The sequence below is a fragment of the Ursus americanus genome, chromosome 34 (assembly GCF_024610735.1).
Source record: "Ursus americanus isolate L20-20 chromosome 34, mUrsAme1.1.p, whole genome shotgun sequence".
Lineage (NCBI taxonomy): Eukaryota > Metazoa > Chordata > Mammalia > Carnivora > Ursidae > Ursus > Ursus americanus.
In genome coordinates this window covers 5,227,207-5,249,534 of record NC_142160.1, presented here as the reverse complement: position 1 = coordinate 5,249,534, position 22,328 = coordinate 5,227,207, and the positions used below count along the sequence as shown (strand labels likewise).

The 22,328-nt window shown below is 38.3% G+C and overlaps 1 protein-coding gene across 1 annotated transcript in view; it reads right to left on the bottom strand.

The window, feature by feature from the left end:
- Nucleotides 1–246: 246 nt before the first annotated feature.
- The window catches only part of LOC123776407 (uncharacterized), a 54,170-nt gene continuing 32,088 nt past the window's right edge, over nt 247–22,328 (bottom strand). The window contains 1 exon segment of the mRNA XM_087858884.1: nt 247–22,327. Coding sequence (XP_087715010.1) covers nt 22,247–22,327 — 81 coding nt within the window. The 3' untranslated portion in view covers nt 247–22,246.

Below are 22,328 nucleotides of genomic sequence, written 5' to 3'. Positions count from 1 at the left end.
GAAACACAGAAGGCACCGGTCAATCTGTCCCCATTCTGACAGTCCCACTTTCCACTAACTCCTTGCGGGGGAAGAAAGGTTACAGGAATGAACGAAAAAGTACACAGAGAAAAAGGTAAGAGGGGCAGGTGAGTGTCTTAGTCTGTCTGGGCTACTGTAACACAGCACCTTACACTGGGTGGCTTATAAACAAGAGATACTTATTTTTCACTGTTCTGCAGGCTGGGATATCCAAGATCATGGCTCTTTTTTTTTTTTTTTTTTGAAGATTTTATTTTTTTGTCAGAGAGAGAGCGAGAGAGCGAGTGTGACTGCGCACAAGGGGAGGGGCAGAGGGAGAAGCAGACTCCTTGTTGAGCAAGGAGCCCGATGTGGGACTGGATCCCAGGACCCTGGCATCATGACCTGAGCTGAAGACAGACCCTTAACCGACTGAGCCACCCAGGCACTCCTAAGATCGTGGCTCTTATCTAGTGAAGGTCTTCATCCTTATTGATGGCCATCTTCTCCCTGTACCCTCATTTGGCAGAAGAGGCTAAGGAGCTTGTGAAGTCTTTTTTTAAGGACACTAATCCCAATCATGAGGGCTGCACCCAAATGAAATTATCGCACACTAAAATCCCCACCTCCTAACACTATCACTCTGGGGGTAAGGATTTCAACATATGAATTTTGGGAGGGACACATATTCAGTCTATAGTAGTGAGAGCAGAGGGAGAGAGAGAATCTTAAGCAGGCTCCATGCCTAGCACGGATCCCAAATTGGGGCTTGATCTCACAACCCTGAGGTCATGACCTGAGCCAAAATCAGGAGTTGTATGCTTAACCAACTGAGCCACCCAGGCGCCCCTGAAATGGAACCCTAAACCAGCTGATCGGTATCATCTGCTCTGCACTAGGCGGGTCATCTGCCTGACAGGCCCCTGTCATCCCCTAAAGGAAAGGAACCTTGCAATAACCATCCTACTTTTTTGCCCTTGTAGAATTTCCTTATTCCTTCAGGATATTTGTTTTGTATAGTTCCTCAGAACTCTTTCCTACCTGCTAAATGCATGCTGCCTAATTCAAACAGGTTTTGTTCAAATAAACTACTAAAAGTTTTAATATGCCTCAGTTTACCTTTTAAAAGTTCTGGTGTCAGAAGAGGGAAGTGAAGGAGACCCCTGATGGTCCCAAGAGGCAAAAAGCAAGCAGGTATATCAGTGAACCCCTTGAGCTCACTGCTTTCTTGCTGTCTCTGGAGGCTGTAAGTAAATCTATCTTAGATCCTCACTCTACAGCTTTTGCTTTATGAGCTTTCAGACTTTGAGCATTTATTTTCCTGGACTGGGGCTACTGACTGATTGATTGACTGATTGAGAGAATCTTAAGCAGGTTCCATGCCCAACATGGAAGCGGATATGGGGTTCCATCTCCTGACCCTGAGATCATGACCTGAGCTGAAATCAAGAGTCAGATGCTTAACCAACTAAGCCATCCAGACACCCCTAGACTGGGGCATTTTAAAAAAAGATTTTATTTATTTATTTGTGAGAGAGAGGGAGAGAGAGAGTGTGCTCGCACAAGCGGGGGCAGTGAAGGCAGAGGGAGAAGCAAGCTCCCCATACCCTCCTGATGCTTAACCGACTGAGCCATAGACTGGGGCATTTTTCAATGGAACTGGGTCTGGGGTCAGACTAGGCCCAACATAGCAGGACTGGGTCCAGTGTGAGGCCTCTGGTGAATACAATATTAAGGCGGAAGAAGCAGGTTAACCTAACCAAAGACAATCTTGAATTACAGTGACGACAGTGGAGAACTTTTAACCTAGATATGTTTATCCATTTACAAGGTGCCCTACAGAATAAGGGGTCTCAGTGAGGCACTCACCCTAAAGAGTAGAGGGGAAATTGTTTTTTCTTCTACAGTTTTTGGTGGTCAGGATGAGACCTGGTGGGACATCCCAATCACTCCAGAGCCTATAGATGGGATGCTACAAAAACTGGCAGAAGCCAGCAAAGTGTGAGAATTCCTACCAAAGTCAGCTCCCCCAGATCTCTATGGTGCTTGTGGACAGGAATGTAAAATTTCACATTGTCTGTTCCTTCCCAAATTCAGATTGATAGGCAAAGAAATATTTTTAAAAAATTAGGTCTTTGAGTTGTGACTTGTGGATTTGCTTTTGGGAAGCCACTGATTGTTGATCTTTCTCTCCCAGGCACGGTTATTGCCTTCCTATCTCTTTTTGTGTCCTGAGAACTGGGGCCTCCAAAATATAGCCGAACTGGGATTTGCACCCTATTTGTAGCTAGATATGGCTGGGCAGAAATGTGGTTGCACTCCACTTGCATCTAGGGTCCTCTTGGCTATTGCCAGCTCTCATGGGAATTGTCTAAGTATTTCTTTTGGTTATCTTTGGGAGTGGCTCTGAACCTTAGAAGGGTTAGTATCTTTTGCATCCTCTTTGGGAATGTCTCTTCTATCGAAGGGGTTGTTCAACACAGCCAAGGATATTTACTCTTTGTCTTGGCTGAAACTCAACTAGGTATTTAAAAGGATTTTTTTTTTTTTTTAAGATTTATCTATTTTAGAGAGACTGGGCAAGCAGGGTGGAGAAGCAGAGGGAGAGGCAAGAGAGAATCCCAAGCAGATTCCATGCTGAACATGGAGCCTGATGCAGGGATCGATCCCAGGACCCTGAGATCATGACCTGAGTTAAAATCAAGAGTTGGATGCTTAACCAACTATGCCACCAGCCATCCCTGAAAGGAGTCAGGAGTTGGCCAAATTGGAAGCAGATATTCTGAGCCTGATAGGAACTTTTTTAAAGGACTTCTCCCCTATGCTAAGATGAAAGTATCCCCCAGAGGGAAAGAAAAATATTCTGAAGCCTTTTTAGGATTTACTAAAACATTCTAGAGATACACAGCTCTGCACTTGAACATAAAAATCTTAATTTCCATTTTAGTTGAAGTTCTTCTCCCTGATATAAAGAAGCAAACTGAAGTAGTTGGATGGGTGGGGTCAGTCTTGATATAATTCAGATTACAACCCAACTCTTTGAGGAATTAAAGACAACTGTACTTGTCTTACAAATCAAGTCTTTCTAAGAACAGAAATATGGCTCTAGAAGCAATTCATAGCCCATCTATCCTTCCACCAACCCTCAAACCTCCCCTATTCATCTCAAAAGGCTTGCAGATATTGTAAAAAAGCTGACTTAGAGAACAAAAGTTTTTCTTGGTGATACTTACATTCTTTTTCTGTGCTTGTTAAGATGTAAATATTCTACCTGGTCTCCTCTAGGAATGAAGATATTCTTATCAGAAGGAGGAAAGAAAAGGGGTGGGGGAGGCTATTTTGAAAACCAGGCCTATGAAAAATACTTTAAGTCTCTTTCACAAATATTAGTAAAAAGCTTTAGCCATCTAAGCAGGAAACCTTAACTTTTTTTTTTTTTTTTTAAAGATTTTATTTATTTATTTGACAGAGAGACAGCCAGCGAGAGAGGGAACACAAGCAGGGGGAGTGGGAGAGGAAGAAGCAGGCTCCCAGCAGAGGAGCCTGATGCAGGGCCCGATCCCATAACGCTGGGATCACGCCCTGAGCCGAAGGCAGGTGCTTAACAACTGAGCCACCCAGGCGCCCCTGGAAACCTTAACTTATTCAATCTGCCAGAAACACAATTTGGATTCAACTGTTCTTTTATAAAGTAGTGAGTTCTGCATCACTGTACCATGACTCATGGCTCACATTTTAAAATAAAAACTGTAAGATCTCTGTGTCTGTTTATGTATGTCTACATATGTACGTTATAGATGTGTCATAATTTTTCTACCTCCATATGGCATTGCCAAAGTTAATCTGTAAAGAGCTCTATTTAATTGGCTTAAAGACAAACACCAATCAAGTATACTTTCAGAAATATAAAAACTAGCCCAAATGTTTTTGAAGTGGCAGAAACCGCTGCTAAAGCGGCAGCCTCCCAATCAAAGTCCCCAGACTCTCTGGCCGAGTTGTTCTTGATAACTGGTAGCCACAATTATCTTTTAGCTGAGCAAGGAGCTATGTGAGCTCTGACCAACTCCACTTGTTGTACTTGAATTGACACTTCTGGGGAAGCTCACTTGGCTACATGTCACTAAACGAGGCAGGTGGCTTTAGAAAGTGACTTCTTTGACAGGGTCTTTCTACGACTCGTTTGCTTCTGATTGACTTGGGTCCTGGGGACCATGGCTCCAAAGTGCACCCCAGTCATTGGGAATTATCCTGCTTATGATAATAGTTTCCCTGGTGTACTGTATTACCTCAAAAGCTTAAAATGGATGTTTGCAGCTACCAAACACCAAATGATCTCTCTTAGAATGTCAGAAAAGGAACAGAAATAATGACCAACTCAAAGAATGTGACTCCAACATCATGACCTGTTAGATGTCACTAAGACATTCACTTATGCCTTATTATTTTTGATCGTACCTCTCAACTGAGCCTAAAAGGAGGGAATTGCTAAAAATAATAGGCACCAAATGAAGTTGCTTATAAGAAGCCCCATGCCACCTAACTGAACTCAGTAACAGTTTCCGCTCTCCCAGAAATGGAAACTTAAACCAATCAGGAATCACCTGATCAGCACTAGTTAGGTGACCTCCCGTACAGACCTCTGCCATCCCCTACAGGAAAGTAACCTTGCAATAACCAGTCTCTTTCACCTGGTATAACTTCCTCGTTTCGACTCCCTTCTAGCTATAAAAGTCTCAACTTGTACAGCTTCTTGGAGCTCCTTTCTAGCTGCTAGATCGGATGCCACCTGATTCAGATCAATTTTTGCTCAAATAAACTCAAGAGTTCTACCAGGTAATAGAACAGGACTGACTGCTGTCCTTTAAAAGTCTGCCTACAAGGCTGATATCTAGAAACCTAGATTTTGGAAGGCTTCTCACCATTCTCGGAAATGATAAGAATAGCTCAACCGTGCCTACACTGTGAAAACAATGTGGTTTATATCGAACACTTGCTTTACCTTCTGGGAGAATGTACCTGCTAGGCAGACAGTGCCCACATGACTAAACCCCCAAAAAAACACTGGGTGTGAATTTGTAATGAACTTCCCTGGTAGACAACTTTTCACATGTATCATCACAACTCCTGGCTGGGGGAATTAAATGTACCTTGTGTGATTCAAATTGAGAAAGACCTCACTGATGTTTGCATTAAACTCCTCTCAACTTTGCCCCATGCACCCTTCTCTTTGCTAATTTTGCTTTGTAACCTTTGGCTGTGATAAATTATAGCCACGAGTATGAGGTGGTCTTGTGAAGCCTCCCAGCAAATAATCAAATTTGACGGTGGTCTTAGGGACTCTTGCTTCATTTGGCATGAGAAGTGGGATTCACTAGAATGACTCACTGAAGTGTGGCAAAAGCACTATAAAGCACTATTTGGAAGAAGGAAAAATGAAGGGGTGGAATGCAACACGTCTTTAGTGCCTAGGAGCTGCTGCCTTCTGATGTGAGAGGTAAAAGCCATCTACAAAACTAAAATGGGAGTCCCAATTGTAAGACAGTGGGCTCACAGAATCCAAGGGCAGAGGAAAGGGCAGGGGCGGAGGGAACCTTTATAAATGTGAATTTCCTTTGCAAAAGGGAAATTTATGGTGTTTTTAGTTTTTCCTAATTCTGTTTTTCAAAATAGTCAGCTGAAAATAAACCTTATGCCACAGTAGCATACTTTTGGGTGGTCTCCTATGACTTTCAGTCTTCAGAACTGAGAAAATACATTTCTGTTGTTCAAGCAACCCAGTCTGTTACAGCAGCCCAAACAAACCAACACAGTAAGTACTGACTTTTGCTATGATTTTTTTTGCCTCTTGGAGTCTCTAGAAAAAGGGAGACAACATAAAAAGAGAGGCAATCTCTAACACTAAAAAAAAAAAAAAAAAAAAAAAAAAAAAAGAAAGAAAGAAAGAAAAAAAGCTTGAAAAGGGGAGTTTTCCGTTGCTAATAAACTCCACTAAAATCAGAGATTGATTTTCTGGCCTGATGTGCATTTTGAATGGGTGAATTTGGACTCCAAAGCTGACGGCATAAAAAAGGGCTTTCTTGTCACTTGAATTTGTAATCTGATATTGTCTGCCTTAGGCTGTTTCATTTTTCCTGTGAACTATGGAGTGAAAGCAGGCACCGCCTGAGACTTGGGACACCTCTGTGTGAGGCTAAACTACGAAAACTGCAAGGATGCTGCCGGGACTGTCTGGGTCACATACAAATGCTCACGGGCATGACTTGTTCTCTGATGGGAACATGTGAAATTAAGCTGCTAACTGGCTCTATGGTTCTGAGGCAGGGACTGAATGCGGACTGAATGCGATCCTAACCTGTGATTCTGCCTGCAGTTACAAGTTGGGGTGTACACATCACAGGAACTGTGACCCCTCCACACACTAACAGAGTAGACTTTCAAACCTCTCCTGCAAATGTCTCACTGCTGCTATGTTCAACTTTTGAGATTAGTTGCACAACCTTTGCAGCAATGGACTATACGACTGAACTCAACTCCCTTCACACTTTTCTTAGTGTACATAACACAGTAAGGCAGTTTGATTACTAAATAAGCTGTCACCAGAATGGGATCCATCTGTTAAAATAAAAAACACATGGAGATCAGCCTTGAAAATTCCCTGAACAGCCGAAACCAGTTTAGTCATATACGCAAAGCTGAATTTAGCAAGGCGTACCTGACCTGAGTCATTTCTTGATTATGCCTCTGAAAATCATGAGCAAAACTTGAACTGTTTCCCAAAATTGACAGGAGGTAACCATTAACCCTATTATTTAAGAAAGTCCCAATATTACAACCAGTCACTGTGAAGAATAAGCAGCCAGGGCCTTCCCACTCTATGACCTGCTATAACAATATACCTTGAGCCTCGTTACATGTCTGGTTTGCATGCTCCCGGTGCATGAACGTTTTGGTGTGTGCAAAATAAACTTTTACTAATTACCATTTCATTGACTGAGTGGTTTTACTTCTGTTATTTCTGAACTTTTGACAGATCTTTTATACTTTCCTCACTAGATAAATGACTGAGACAAAAAGAGGGGGAAGTTGTATAAATACACTTGAAAAAAAACTTTGGAATTCAAAATTCTGGCCTACCCTCAACTCTATGGTCAACTAATCTTTGACAAGCAGGAAAGAATATCCAATGGAAAAAAGACAGTCTCTTCAACAAGTGGTGTTGGGAAAATTGGAGAGCCACATGCATAAGAATGAAAGTGAATCACTTTCTTACACCATACAGAAAAATAAACTCAAAATAGATGAAAGACCTAAATGTGAGACGGGAATCCAGCAAAATCCTAGAAAGGAACATAGGCAGCAACCTCTTTGATCTCGGCAGCAGCAACTTCTTGCTAGACACGTCTCCAAAGTCAAGGAAACAAAAGCAAACATGAATTATTGGGACCTCATCAAGATAAAAAGCTTTTGCACAGCAAAGAAACATTTGACAAAACTAAAAGGCAACCTATGGAATGGGAAAAGATATTTGCAAATGACATATCAGATGAAGGGCTAGTATCCAAAAACAATAAAGAACTTATCAAACTCAACACCCAAAAAACAAAAAATCCAGTCAAGAAATGGGCAGAAGACATGAACAGACATTTCTCCAAAGAAGACATACGAATGGTTAACAGACACATGAAAAATGTTCAACATCACTCGGCATCAGGGAAATACAAATCAAAACCACAGTGAGAGACCACCTCACACTGGTTGGAATGCCTAATGTGAACAACTCTGGAAACAACAAATGTTGATGATGCAGAGAAAGGGGAAACCTATCACACTGTTGGTGGGAATGCAAACTGGTGCAGCCACTCTGGAAAACACTACAGAGTTCCTCAAAAAGTTCAAAATAGAGCTATCCTACGACCCAGGTATTGCACTACTAGTTATTTATCCAAAAGATAGAAACATAGTGATTCAAGGGGGCACATGCACACCAATGTTTATAGCAACAATGTCCTCAATAGCCAAAATATGGAAAGAGCCCAGATGTCCACTGACAGATGAATGGATGTGGTATATATATATGTACAATGGAATATTACTCAGCCATCAAAAAATAAATAAATCTTGCCATCTGAAACAACATGGATGGAATTAGAGGATATTATGCTAAGCAAAATAAGTCAGTCAGAGAAAGACAAATACCATATGATTTCACTCGTAGGTGGAACTTAAGAAACAAAACAGATGAACACAGCAGAAGGGAAAGAAAAATAAAATAAGATAAAAACAGTGAGGGAGGCAAACCATAAGAGAATCTTAACTCTAGGGAAGAAACTGAGGGTTGCTGGAAGGGAGGTGGGTAGGGATATGGGGTAACTGGGTGATGGGCATTAAGGAAGGCACATGATGTAATGAGCACTGGGTGTAGTATGCAATTGCTAAATCACTAAATTCTACCCCTGAAACTAATAATAAACTCTATGTTAACTAAATTGAATTTAAATAAAAAATTTAAAAAGAAAAGAAATATGTCCATATCTGAAAAAAATTCTGTCCTAATTCTTAAATATGATGTGATTTTCTTGTAAAATTATATACTTAAAAAAAACCCCACTTATGTCTGTCATGCAATATAACATTTCTAGACCAAAAGGTCTGGATAACAACAGAGGATGATTTTAAAAAATGTAAAATTATTACTGCTAAATACAAAACAATGTGGTGGTGGTGGGGGAGAACTTTCCTTGATCCTCTTAGGGTTCCTGGCTGGGTGTGAAAATTAAATTGACAAAGAAGATTAACAGGAGAAAGCATACTAATTTATCTTAGTTTTACGTGACACAGGAACCTTCATAAGGAAATGAAGACCCAGACAGAGCCAGGGATGTCTAGGCTAGGTTTGAGGAAGAGTGGTCAGTCATGGAGAGTTGTAACAGGCCAGAGTATGAGGGAAGGCCAGAAAACTGAGGGAAACAGCAAGTGCTGTTTGTTTGAATTCTTCCCAGAGTCCCTCTGTATTGAAGATAAAGATGCTCTTTTCTCCCAAGTATAGGGAGGGCACCTCTCATGTGAGGGTTTTTTCTTTTTTTAAAACTATATCTGAGGAGAAAGGTGGGGGAAGATCAGAGTGGTGTTCCTGCTTCTGCTGTTTTCTCAAAGTCCTTCAGCTTGAAATATTCAATATGCCAAGGTGGCATATTTTGGGGCAGCATATCCTGACAAATTTTGTAAAAAGTGACAGCAAAAAATGAATAACCTCAGCATCCGAGGAAGGATGGGGAACGAGGGAGAGCATTATGGTACTCATTTCCCAAAAGAAATAATAAGGGAATTAGAATGGTATTATACCGGAACCCTGGTAGAATGTATCTATGTACGTGGAAAAAGGCAGATGTGAGAGAATTGAGGAATAAAAAGGCAGAAGATATATACAAAACAAAATGGCAGAGATAAATCTTACCTATCAGGAGTTACACTAAATGCAAACTGATTAAACTCTTCAATTAAAAGGCAGAGATGGACACAGTGGATTTAAAATAAAACAAGATCCAAAGACATGCTCACTTTAGATTCAAAGACACAAAAAGGCTGATAGTAAAAGGATAGAAAAACTACACTATGCAAATGGTAAGCAGAAGAGAGCTGAAGTGTCTACATTCATCCTACAAAATAGACTTTAAAGCAAAAATGGTCACTATAAGAACGTTTTAAATCATGACAGGATCAATCCATCAAGAAGACATAACAATTATAAACACATTTATACCCCAACACTCAAACAGCTTTAAAATACAAGAAGCAAAACTGACAGAATTGAAGGAAAAACCAGGCAATTTAACCATTGCCCACTTTCAATGGCAGGCACAACCAGACCGAAGATGAGTCAGGAAACAGATGTGAACACTATAAACCAAAATTAAACTTAACAGACACATACAGCACACTCCTGGAATACACATTTCTCCCAAGTACACATGGAACATTCTTCAAGATGGATGATAGACTAGGCCATAAAACAAGTCTCAATCAATTCAAAAGAGTAGAAATAATCCAAGTATGTCTTCCAAGTGTAATTACACAAATTTGAAAATCAATAGCAGAAAGGTATTTGGGAAATTCACAAATATGTAGACGTGAAACAGAAGAAATCACAAGAGAAATTAGAAAATGCTTTGAGATGAATGAGAACCAAAGTACACATCAAAACTGGGATACAGCCTTGATGACTACAGCTTTGTAATGCCGCCTTACGTCTGGAATTGTGATGCCTCCAGCTTTGCGTTTCTTTTTCAAGACTGCTCTGGCTATTTGGGGTCTTTTGTGATTGCATACAAATTTTAGGATTGTCTGTTCTAGCTTTGTGAAAAATGCTGGTGATATTTTGATAGGGATTGCATTAAATGTGAGTAAGACAGTACAGCACTGGCACAAAAACAGACACACAGATCAATGCAACAGAACAGAGAACCCAGAAATGAACCCACAACTATATGGCCAACTAATCTTTGACAAAGCAGGAAAGAATATCCAATGGAAAAAGACGGTCTCGTCAACAAATGGTAGTAAATTCTTACTACACACATCTCTAGGGGCAAGGGAAACAACAGCAAAAATGAACTATTGGGACTGCATCAAGGAAAAAATCTGCAGCATAGTGAAGGAAACAATCAACAAAACTAAAAGACAGCCTATGGAATAGGAGAAGATATGTGCTTATCTGTCAGAACAGCTAAAATTAAAAACACAGCAACCACATGTGTTGGTGAGGATGTGGAAAAAGGGAAACACTCCTATGCAAACAGGTGCAGCCACCCCGGAGAACAGTATGAGGGTTTCTCAAAAAGTTAAAAATAGAGCTACCCTATAATCCGACAATTGTACTACTAAGCATTTACTCAAAGGATACAAAAATACTGATTTGACACATGCACCCCAATGTTTATAGCAGCATTATCAACAATAGCCAAATTATGGAAAGAACCCAAATGTTCATTGACTGATGAACATTTGGGGGTGTGTGTGTGCCTGTACAGAAATAGAAATATATTAAAAAATATATATATATATAAAATAAATATAAATAAATATAAATATATAAAATGGAATTTTACCCAGCCATAAAAAAGAATGAAATCTTACAATTTGCAATGATGTGGATGGAGCTAGAGTGTATTATGCTAAGTGAAATAGAGAAAGACAAAACACCATACGATTTCACTCATATATGGAATTTAAGAAAGAAAACAGATGAACATAGGGGAAAAGAAAAAACAGAGCCAAACCATAATACAGACTGTAGAGAACAAACTGAAGATTACTGGAGGGATGGTGGGTGAGGGGTCGGGTTAAATGGGTGATGGGGATTAAGGAGAACACTTGTTGTGATGAGCACTGGGTGTTACAGGTAAGTGATGAATCACTAAATTCTACTCCTGAAACTAATAGTACACTATATGTTAACTAAATGGAATTTAAATGCAAACTTGCAACAAACAAACAAAAAAACAAAACTGGGACACAGCAAAAGCAGTGCTCAGTGGGAAATATACAGCTGTAAACACCTACATTTAACAAGTAGTTAAGATCCCAAATCAATATACTGTTCCATTTTAAGAAACTTGAAACAGAAGAGTAACTAAATCCAAAGCGATCATAAGTAAGGAAATAATAAAGGTTAAAATATAAATTAATGAAATAGAGAATAAAAATACAATACATAAAATCAGCAACAGCAACAGCTGGTTCTTTGAAAAAAATAAAATCGACAGGTTTTACTTAAACTGAATAAAAAAGGAAGATTCAAATTAAAAATCAAGCATGAAGGGAGGAATATCATGACCAAGTTGCAGAAAGAGAATGTTAAGGGAAAACTATAACCAACTGTATACCAAAAAACTGGATAATTCAAAAGAAATAGAGAAAGTTCCAGAAAGAGACAAACTACTGAAACAACTCAAGAGAAAATAGAATATCTAAATGAGTCTATAAAAAAAAAAAAGAGAGACTAAAGCAGTAATAAAAAAACAAAAAACAAAAAACAAAACTTCATGCAAAGAAAAGCTCAGGATGAGATGGCTTCACTGGTAAATTCTACCAAAAGTTTGACAAAGAAATAACACTAACCCTTTACAAAGTGTTTCAAACAAGAAGAGACATTTTCTAACCCATTTCATAAGTCCAATATTATCTGGATATTAAAACCAGAAAGACACCACAGGAAAACTACAGACTAATTTCCTTTATTATTATACATGCAAAATTCCTCAAAAAATTGACTAGCAAACAAACTACAAACGTACAAAAAGAATCATACATCACGACCAAGGTGAGGTTCATCCTTGAACGGCAAGGGTAGTTCCGCATAAGACAAGTAATACAAAATGTGTGACATTAGTTGAACACAAAATTGAATTCAATTTTTTTTCATGGATTGTGCTTTTGCTGTTGTTTAACTAGAAACTCATCACTAAAAATTAAATAAATAAATAAATAAAAACTAATCACTAAATCTGAATGATAGATTTTCTCCTGTGTTTTCTTCTACTTACGTACTTTGCATTTAAGTCTAAGATCAATTTTGATTAGATTAACTTTTGTGAAAGATGTGAGGATGTGTTGAAATTCTTTTTTTTTTTTTTTTTGCATACATCCAGTTATTATACATGATGTGTTGAAAAGACCACCTTATCTTCATTGAATTGTCCTTCACCTTTATGGAAAATATATTTGTGTTGGCCTATTTCTGGGCTCACTATTCCACTGAGTTAGGTCTCCATCTATCCTTTGCCAGTCTGGATTACTGTAGCTTTAGAGTCAGGCTTCAAATGGGCCAATATTGAGTCTCTAACTTCTTTCTCAGAATCGTTTTGGATTCTCTAGTTTTTTCTTTCCATATGCATTTAAAATCAGCTTGTCCATGCCTACAAAAGACCTTGCTGTTGACCGGGATTTTGCTCAACCTATAGATCAAATCAGAACACCATTAAGTTTTTCAATTCGTGAGCACAGTATAGCTCTCCATTTAATTAGATCTTTGATTTCTTTCAACGCATTTTGTAGTTTTCTAAATAAAGATTATGCACATATTTTACTACACTTATACCTAAGTATTTCATTTATTAGTGCTATTATAAATGATATTTTCTTAAATTTCAAATTCCAGTTGGCTGCTGAATTTGGTATACAGAAAAGTGATGTTTGGAAACTGAATTTATATGCTGCAACTCTGCCGAATTTGTGTATTAGTACTAAGAGTATTTCTGCAGCTTTAGAGTTTTCTACATAGACAATGATGTTATATACAATAAAGAGACTTTATTTCACACTGAGCCACATTATAATCAAACTGTTGAAAGCCAAAGCACAGAGCTAAATAGCAAATGAAAAGTAACTCATCAAATTATCAATAGGCTTCTTGGCAGAAATGTCATAGTGCTGAGAGAAGTCTATAATTGTAAACACATTTAAAAAAGAAAAAAGATCTCAGATCAAGAACCGAAACTTAAACCTTAATAAGAAAAAGAAGAACAAAAATCCAAACCTGGAAGGAACAAAGCAGTAATGATTAGAGTCAAGATAAACAAAACAGAGATTTTAGAAAAACAATAGGAAAAAACTGCAACAAAACAAAGTTTGCTCTTCACAAAGATCCAGAAAACTGACAACCATTCCTTAGATTAAATAAGAAAAAGAAAAAAATACTCAAATAACTAAAATCAAAAATAAAAGATGGGAAACTGCCAATTTTACAAAAATAAAAAGGATAAGAGAGCACTATGAACAATCATATGTCAACAAGTTGGGAGAACCTAGATAAAATTAATAAATTCTTAGAAATACATAACCTCCCAAGACTAAAACACAGAGAAACAGAAAATCTTAATTGATCTAATACTAGTAAGCGCATGAAAATCAGTAATCAAAAATCACCCAAAAAAGAAAATCTCAGGACCAGATGAATTCAATAATGAATTCTATCAATTCCATCACTTGAAGAAGACTTGACATCAATTCTTCTCAATCTTTTCCAAAGAAGAGGCCAGCATTACTCTGATATAAAACATAGGAAGAGATACTACAAGAAAAACCATACACTATATCACTTAGGAATACTGAAGTAAAATTACTCAACAAAGCACTAGCCAAGAGAATTCAATGGCATATTAAAAGGGCTGTACAATGACCAAGTGGAATTGATTCCTGTAATACAGGGATAATTCAACATGTGACAATTAGTCAATGTAACACACAACATTAACATCATAAAATGAAAAGAATATGATCGTCTAACTTGGTGAAGAAAAAACATTTGACAAAATTCAATAGCCCCTCAAGGAAAAAAAAACACGTAGGAAAGAATCTCAAAATAATAAAAGCTATCCATGAAAAATCCATAGCTATCATCGTTCTAGACATGGAAAGACCGAAAGGTTTTCCTCCAAGATCAGGAATCAGACAAAGGTGGCTGCTCATGCAACTTTTATTCAACACAATATTGGAAATCCTAGCCAGAGCAATAAGGCAAGAAAAAGAAATAAAAAACAGCCAATTTGGAAAGGAAGAAGCAAAATTATTTCTGTTCAGATGACATGATCTTAAATGTAAACAACCCTGATGATTACACACACACACACACACAAACACACACACACAACCTGTTAGAACTAATAAGTGAATTCAGAGGAGTTGTAGGATACAAAAATCAATAACAAAAAATCAGTTGTCGTTCTAAACACTAGGGATGAAAAATCAGGAAATAAAAATAAAAAAATTAATTTACAATAGAATTTACAATAGAATTTAAAATAAAGCACTAAGAAATAAATTTACCTAAAGAGGTCAAAGACTTATACACTGAAAACTATAAAACATTGCTGTAAGAAATTAAAGAAGATACAAATGCAAATAAAAACATCCATGTTCATGGACTGGAAGACTGAAAAATTGATAACATGTCAATACTACCCAAAGCAGATATATAGATTTAATGCAGTCCTTGTCAAAATCCCAAAGGCAATTTTTTAAAAAGAGAAATAGAGGGGTGCCTGGGTGGCTCAGTCACTTAAGTGTCTGCCTTCAGGTCATGATCTTAGGGTCCTGGGATCCAGCCCGTGTTGGGCTCCCTGCTCAGCGGGGAGTCTGCTTCTCCCTCTGTCCCTCTGCCCTCTACCCCACTTGTGCTCTCTCTCAAATAAATGTCTTAAAAAAAAGAAACAGAAAATTTTATTATAAAATTCATACAGACCTCTGAGACCCTGAAGATACAACCACCTTAAAAAGAACAAAGCTGAAGTCTCACACTACCTTATTTCAAAATTTACTACCAGAAGAATTCCCAAATGAAGACACACATCAGTAAGGTGGCAGAATAGGAGGTCCTCTATGCCTATCACCCCTCATTAACAATAATTTGGCAGCCATCATAGTACAAAAGTGCCTTTGTAGTTTTGGGATCCAGTAGGAAACTGTAAAACGAGGGACCTGACAGGAGACACATCAGTCCATGTGGCCAGAGGTGAACCCACTATTATAAAGATAAAAGGTCAACTCATTAAGAGACTATAGCAATTGTAAGTATATATGCAGTTAACATAGGAGCATCTAATTATATAAAGCAAACGTTAATAAGAGTGAAAGGAGAAAAAGCAATATAATAATAGTAGTGTACTTCTATATCACATTTGTATCAGAGGACAGATCATCTGGGCAGAAAATAAATGATACACTGGACTTGAATAACACTAGAGAGCAAATGGACCTAACAGACACGTACAGGAAATACTCCATCCAATACCCAGAATACACCTTCTTCTCAAGTGCACACAGAACACTCTCCAGGACAGATACTATGTTAAGTCACGAAACAAGCTAACAACTTTAAGAAGACTGAATTCATATCAAATTATCTTTTCCAACCACAATGGTATGAAATCTAGAAATGAGTAATAGGAAGAATGCTGGAAAGTCACAACTATATGGAAATCAAACACACTCTTAAACAAACAATGGGTCAAAGAAGAAATAATGAACAGAAACGTATCTGGGGGCAAACAAATTGGAGAAACAGTATACTGAAAACTACGCAATGCACCAAAAGCAATTCCAAGGAAAAGTTTACACTGATAAATGCCTAAATCACAAAAAAAGAAAGATATACAATTAATCAAGCTTTACAGGTCAAAGAACTAGAAAAAAAAAAAAAGAAAAAACTAAGCCCAAAGTTAGCAGCAGTAAATAATAAAAATCAGAGCAGAAATATATCAAATAAGGACTAGAAAAACAATTTTAGGGGCGACTGGGTGGCTCAGTTGGTTAAGCATCTGCCCTTGGCTCAGGCCATGATCTCAGGGGTCCTGGGATCAAGCCCCATGGTGGGCTCCATGCTCAGCGGGAAGTCTGCTTGTCCCTCTACCCGCCCCCCCCCAGCTTGTGCTCTTTCTCTAATAAATAAAGTCTTAAAAGGTCAATAAAACTTAGCTATTTTTAAAAAGACAAAACTGACAAATACTTAGCTAGACTAACCAAGAAAAAACAAGGACTCATGTAAATAAAATTATAAATGAAAGAGGGCACATTACAACTAATACCACAGAAATAAAAAGAATCATAGGAGACAACTATTAGCAATTAAAAACCAACAAACTGGATACCTAGAAGAAATGGGTAAATTCCTAGAATCATATAATCCAACAAGACTGAATTATGAGAAAGAAAATCTCAATAGGCCAATAATGGGTAAGACTGAAGCAATAATCAAAATTTTCCCAACAAAGAAAAATATAAGACTAGATGGCTTTACCAGCGCATTCTACCAAACATTTAAAGAAAAAATAATGCCAGCTGTTCACAAACTCTTCCAAAAAACTGAAGGTAAGGGAAGACTCCCAAACTCAGTTTATAAGGTCAGCATTACCCTCATACCAAAACCCAAAGTCACAAATATATGGAAATTGAACACAATCTTGAACAATGGGTCAAAGAAGAAATAATAAAGGTCATTACCAGAAAAGAAAATTACAGGCCAATATACATGATAAACACAGATATAAAAACCCTCAAAAAATACTAGCAAATTGAATTCAAAGGCATAGTAAAAGAACATACATGATGATCAAAGGGGAATTTATCCCTTGGATGCAAGGATGGTTCAACATATGCAAATCAATAAATGTAATACACTACATTAATAGAATGAAAGATAAAACTCATACAATCATCTCAACAGAGGCAGAAAAAGCATTTGGCAAAATTCCACATCCTTTCATGATAAATGGCTCAATAAAGCAGATATAGAAGGAAAGTACCTCAACTTAACACAGGCCACATTTGGCAAACCCACAACTAACATCATACCTGATGGTGAAAAGCTGAATGATTTTCCTCTACAATGAGGTAACGAGACAAGGGTGCTTACTGCTATTCAACACAGTACTGGAAGCCTTACCCAAAGCATTAGGCAGTTAGAAGAAATAAAAGACATCCAAATCCAAAAGGAAGAAGTAAATTGTCTGCAGATTATGTGATCTTAAATATAAAACCCTAAAAAAAAAAAACACCAAAAACTTGTTAAAATGAATAAATGGATTTAGTACAGTTGTAGGACACAAAATCAACATGGAAGTATCAGCTGTATATCTACGGATATCAATTAACTACCAGAAAGAGAATGAAGAACAGAATGCTATTTACAATAACATCAAAAACAAGAAAATACTTAGGACGAAATTTAACCTCGATGATGAAACATCTGTACACTGAAAACTATTAGACTTTAATGAAAGGAACTGAAGACACAAATAAATGAGAAAAGGTTCTATGTTCATGGATTACAGGAATTAATACTGCTAAAATCCATACTACCTAAAGCAATCTACAGATTTAGTATTTGTTACTACAAAGCCACAGTAATCAAAATAGTGAGGTAATGGCAAAATGACAGACGTATAGATCAATGGAATAGAGAGACAAGAAATAAACCCTCAACGTATGAGGTGAAACGATTGTGGATAAGGATACCAAGAGCATTCAGTGGGGAGAGGACAGTCTTTTCAATAAATACTGTTGGGAAAACTCGATATCCACATGCAGAAGAATGAAGTTGGGGGCGCCTGGGTGGCGCAGTCGTTAAGCGTCTGCCTTTGGCTCAGGGCGTGATCACAGCATTCTGGGATCGAGCCCCACATCAGGCTCTTCCGCTGGAAGCCTGCTTCTTCCTCTCCCACTCCCCCTGCTTGTGTTCCCTCTCTGGCTGGCTGTCTCTGTCAAATAAATAAATAAAATCTTAAAAAAAAAAAAAAAGAAGAATGAAGTTGGACCCTTACCTTACACCTTATTTACAAGATTAATGGATCAAAGATCTATACATCAGAGCTAAAACTGTAAAACTCTTTGAAGAAAACACAGGGGAAAAGCTTCATGATATTAGATTTGGCAATGATTTACTAAATATGCCAAAAGCACAGGTAACAAAAGAAAAAAACAGATAAACTGAAATAAGTGAAAGATTCTATTGACAGAACAAATAGACAGGCAAGTCACAAAACTGGGGAAATACCTGGAAACCATATATCCATCAGGAGAGTAATGCCCTGAATACATAAAGAACTTCTACAATTTAACAACAACAAAACAAACCACCTAATTAAAAAATGGGTAAAAAGCTTCAGTACACAGTCCTCCCAAGAAGATATTCAAATGCCAATAAGGACAAGAAAAGACGTTCAATCTCACTAATCATTAGGATTAGTATGGTTATTACCAAAGTAATAGAAAATAACAAGTATCAGGGACATTGTGAAAAAAATCAAAACCCTCGTGGACTGCTAGTGGGAATGTAAAGTGGTGCAGATGCTATGGAAAACAGTGTAATGGTTCCTCAATAAACTAAAAATTGAATTACTGTAGGATGCAGAAATTCTACCTCTGGGTACGTACTCAAAAGAACTGAAAGTGGGATCTTGAAGAATTAATTATTCATACACCCATGTTAACAGCAGCAGTATCTACCATATCCAAATGGAAGACGCAATTCAAGCGCCCGTGGACAGATAAATGGATAAACAAAATGGATAAACAAAAAATAAAAAAAGGATAAAGAAAACACACAATGGGATATTATTCAGCTTAAAAAATGAAGGAAATTCTTACACACACTGATGAATCCCGAAGACACTCTGCTAAGTAAGATCAATCAGTCACAAGGAGACAAATGATTCCATGTAGATGATGTCACAGACCAGTCAAACCAGTAAAGATAGAAAGCAGAATGGTGTTGGCCAGGGGCTGGAAGTAGGATTGGGGAGTTAGTGTTTAATGGATAGAGAATTTCAGTTTGGGAAGATGAAGAAAGTTTTGGAAATGAATGGAGGTAAATGGTTGCACAACGCTGTGAATATATTTAATGCCACCGAAAAGGTACTTCAGAAATAATTAAAATGGTAAATTTTATGTTATGCATATTTTACCTAAGTAAAAAATTTTAAAAAGCTACCAACAAATATCAAGAAGAAAACACTCCCTAACTACCCCATCATGTTTTCTGAACTTATCAGTCACAGAGTAGCTTCTGGACACATCTTTCCAAGTCCTGCTTGGTAACTGTACACCATCTTTTAGACTATGGGACAGTTCCAGCTGAGATCCTGCAGCCCAGGTAAACTGAGTCAGAAAGTTTCCTATCAACATCCTGGCATAAGCTCGCAACCCAGCCTTTCCATTTCTTTTTTTCTTTTCCTTCAAGAAGTTAGAATTTAGAAATACATTTCTCTATTCCAAAATATGTGGGCAAAACCACAAATGAATACATTTTAATATCAAGCTGTACATAAATGAAACTGAGTGAAGTACAACCCTATAAATCAATATGTACAAATGTTAGGTATGTAACATTGAATCAAAAATAGCAGGACATACGACCATTCTAATTAACCTTGAAATCAGTAGAACCAAACTATTACTGTTTACAGATTTATAATTCATCATGCTAGTTTTTTCAAGCCAAATCACACACACACACACACACACACACACACACACGCATGCACACACACACAATTTTGAAGTTGTTGCCTCTGGGAGGGAGGGGACAGACAGGGAAAGAGTATACCAGTAGATACACTGTCATGACCGATACTGTTATTCCTGAGCTAGGTGGTGGGTTCACAGACACACATTCCGTTATGTTCCACAATGGGCATGTTTCCCACATTATCGCTACATTTTAGTGTCTTAGAAGAAAGAGTCTGAACTACAGCTCTGGTGATGGGAACGGAAAGGATGAGACTGTGTGAAAGAATTACACTTTTCTTCCTCAGAACTTGATTTGCCCATAACATGGCAGGGGAACCCGGAGCCAGTTTCATATATTTGGGCCCCTAAAACCAACCATGAGCATATTTTCCTCAGACTGGGAGCATTCTGAAATGGTGCAGAGGCCACATTCCAAACAAACCAGGTATCCCAAACTCCACTTCTAAACACAGGGAAATAAGTTGCTTCCATAGGGGAATGAGTGCTGGTCTGTAACAGGTCTTTGCTTGGGATCATGCCCATAATCTAGAAATCGTACACTTTAATTGTGAATGCCTCCATCAGAACTGGTTTGAGCCGCATCCTTCCTTCCCCCTTATGGAAATTAGCTTAGGTCACGTCAGCCCTTTGAACTTTGAGACAGTGAGATATTTCAGTGACTGAAAGCCCCCAAGACCTGATAGTCCTTCCTATATCTAGCAGGTTCCTTCAAGTCATTTTTCTAATGTCAGAGATGATCTTTAATGAGCACTGGGTGTTATACGCAAACAATGAATCATGGAACACTACATCAAAGCTAATGAAGTACTATATGGTGACTAACAAGATAATAAAAAAAAAAACTGATGAGATCATAAATTTACAATTTTTAAGTTGCTGTTCTGTTTTTGCACATGTTTTTTCAATTAGTTTCTATAGATGGCAAGTTATAAACTGGTTTCCTTTAGTAATACTAATAAATGTTTCTTTTAAAGAGAAATGCATCTGTAAATCAAACTATGAGTTGCTTTAAGTAAAATTTGAATAATGTAGTTATTAGCCTTTACATATTTTAAAGATTATAAAGAAACTACAAGAAAGGCTTGGTCGAGAAACCCAGACTTCACCCAAATCCTTAGAGTCCCCAAATGTGTTCTGGCAACAGAGCTCCCATTTTCGCCCATTTCCAGTCCACACACGTCTGAAGATGGTTGCCGTGGCCCTGAGCTTGTATCTGTGAACACCAGAGACGCATGTCTCTGCAGACAGTCCACTGGGACCCACTCAGTCGCCACTGTGGTCGTCCAGGGAGACTCGAGTCATGAGGGGGTGATATGTGGACTGTCCTGGTGAAGGTCCAAGGGGTGGAGCCATGAGCCCAGGGCACTGCACGGATTCCTCTTGCTCTGCTTCCATCCCTCCTTCAGCTCTCTCTATCCCTTCAAGTTCCTGTCATAGCCACGCTCCTGCCTCTTCTTCCCCCTAACTTCATCCGTAAGCATCTCTTGGGAGATGTGAATTATCTAAACACAGAAGGGAACTGACATTGCTTTGTTTCCACCATGAGCACTTGAATCTTTACCACAACCACGCAAGGCAGACGCTGCTGCCACTTTACAGACTAGGGAACAGACTCAGGGAGATGAGGTCACTGGCCTAGGAGGCAGCTAAGTCCGGATTCCAACCAAGGACCACAGGTTTGCATCGATCCACTGAACTCCTGGCTCTCTATCAGGGTTCTAGGATCCAGGGAAGGCTGATGTTTACACATACTCTCTGGAAGGTCTCAAAAAGCATTCTTGTATAAGCCAACACATGTCAGAGGTTTTGTGAGGCCAGGCATACACATATGTAGACAGAGGCAGGCCAAGCTGGGCAAATATTCAGGCAAATGGCCAGCCCTGGAAAACTCACAGGAAAAGAGTCTGAAGTTTGTAAAACAGAACAGCTATAGTTCTCTCGTGTATTTGATTTGCAATCGATGTTTTCGTTTGCTCAGTATGTTCACATAAGGCTTTCTTGTGCGTGATCTCTGGGGTTTGACTTCAGGATCTAAGTTGTTCCACATTCCTTACATTCATAGGGTTCCTTTCACTGTGTGAATCCCCTGATGTTTTCTTAAGCCCAATTTATGACTGCGGGCTTTCCCACATTTATCCCATTAATACAGACCTTCCCCTTTATGAGTTTCCTGATGTCCTCTGAGGACTGATCTGTAGTGAAGGCTCTGCCATGCTCATTACATTCACAGAACTCCTGTGTGAGTTCTCTGTAGTAATCTTAAACCAGATTTCTCACTAAAAGCTTTCTCACATTCATCATATTTA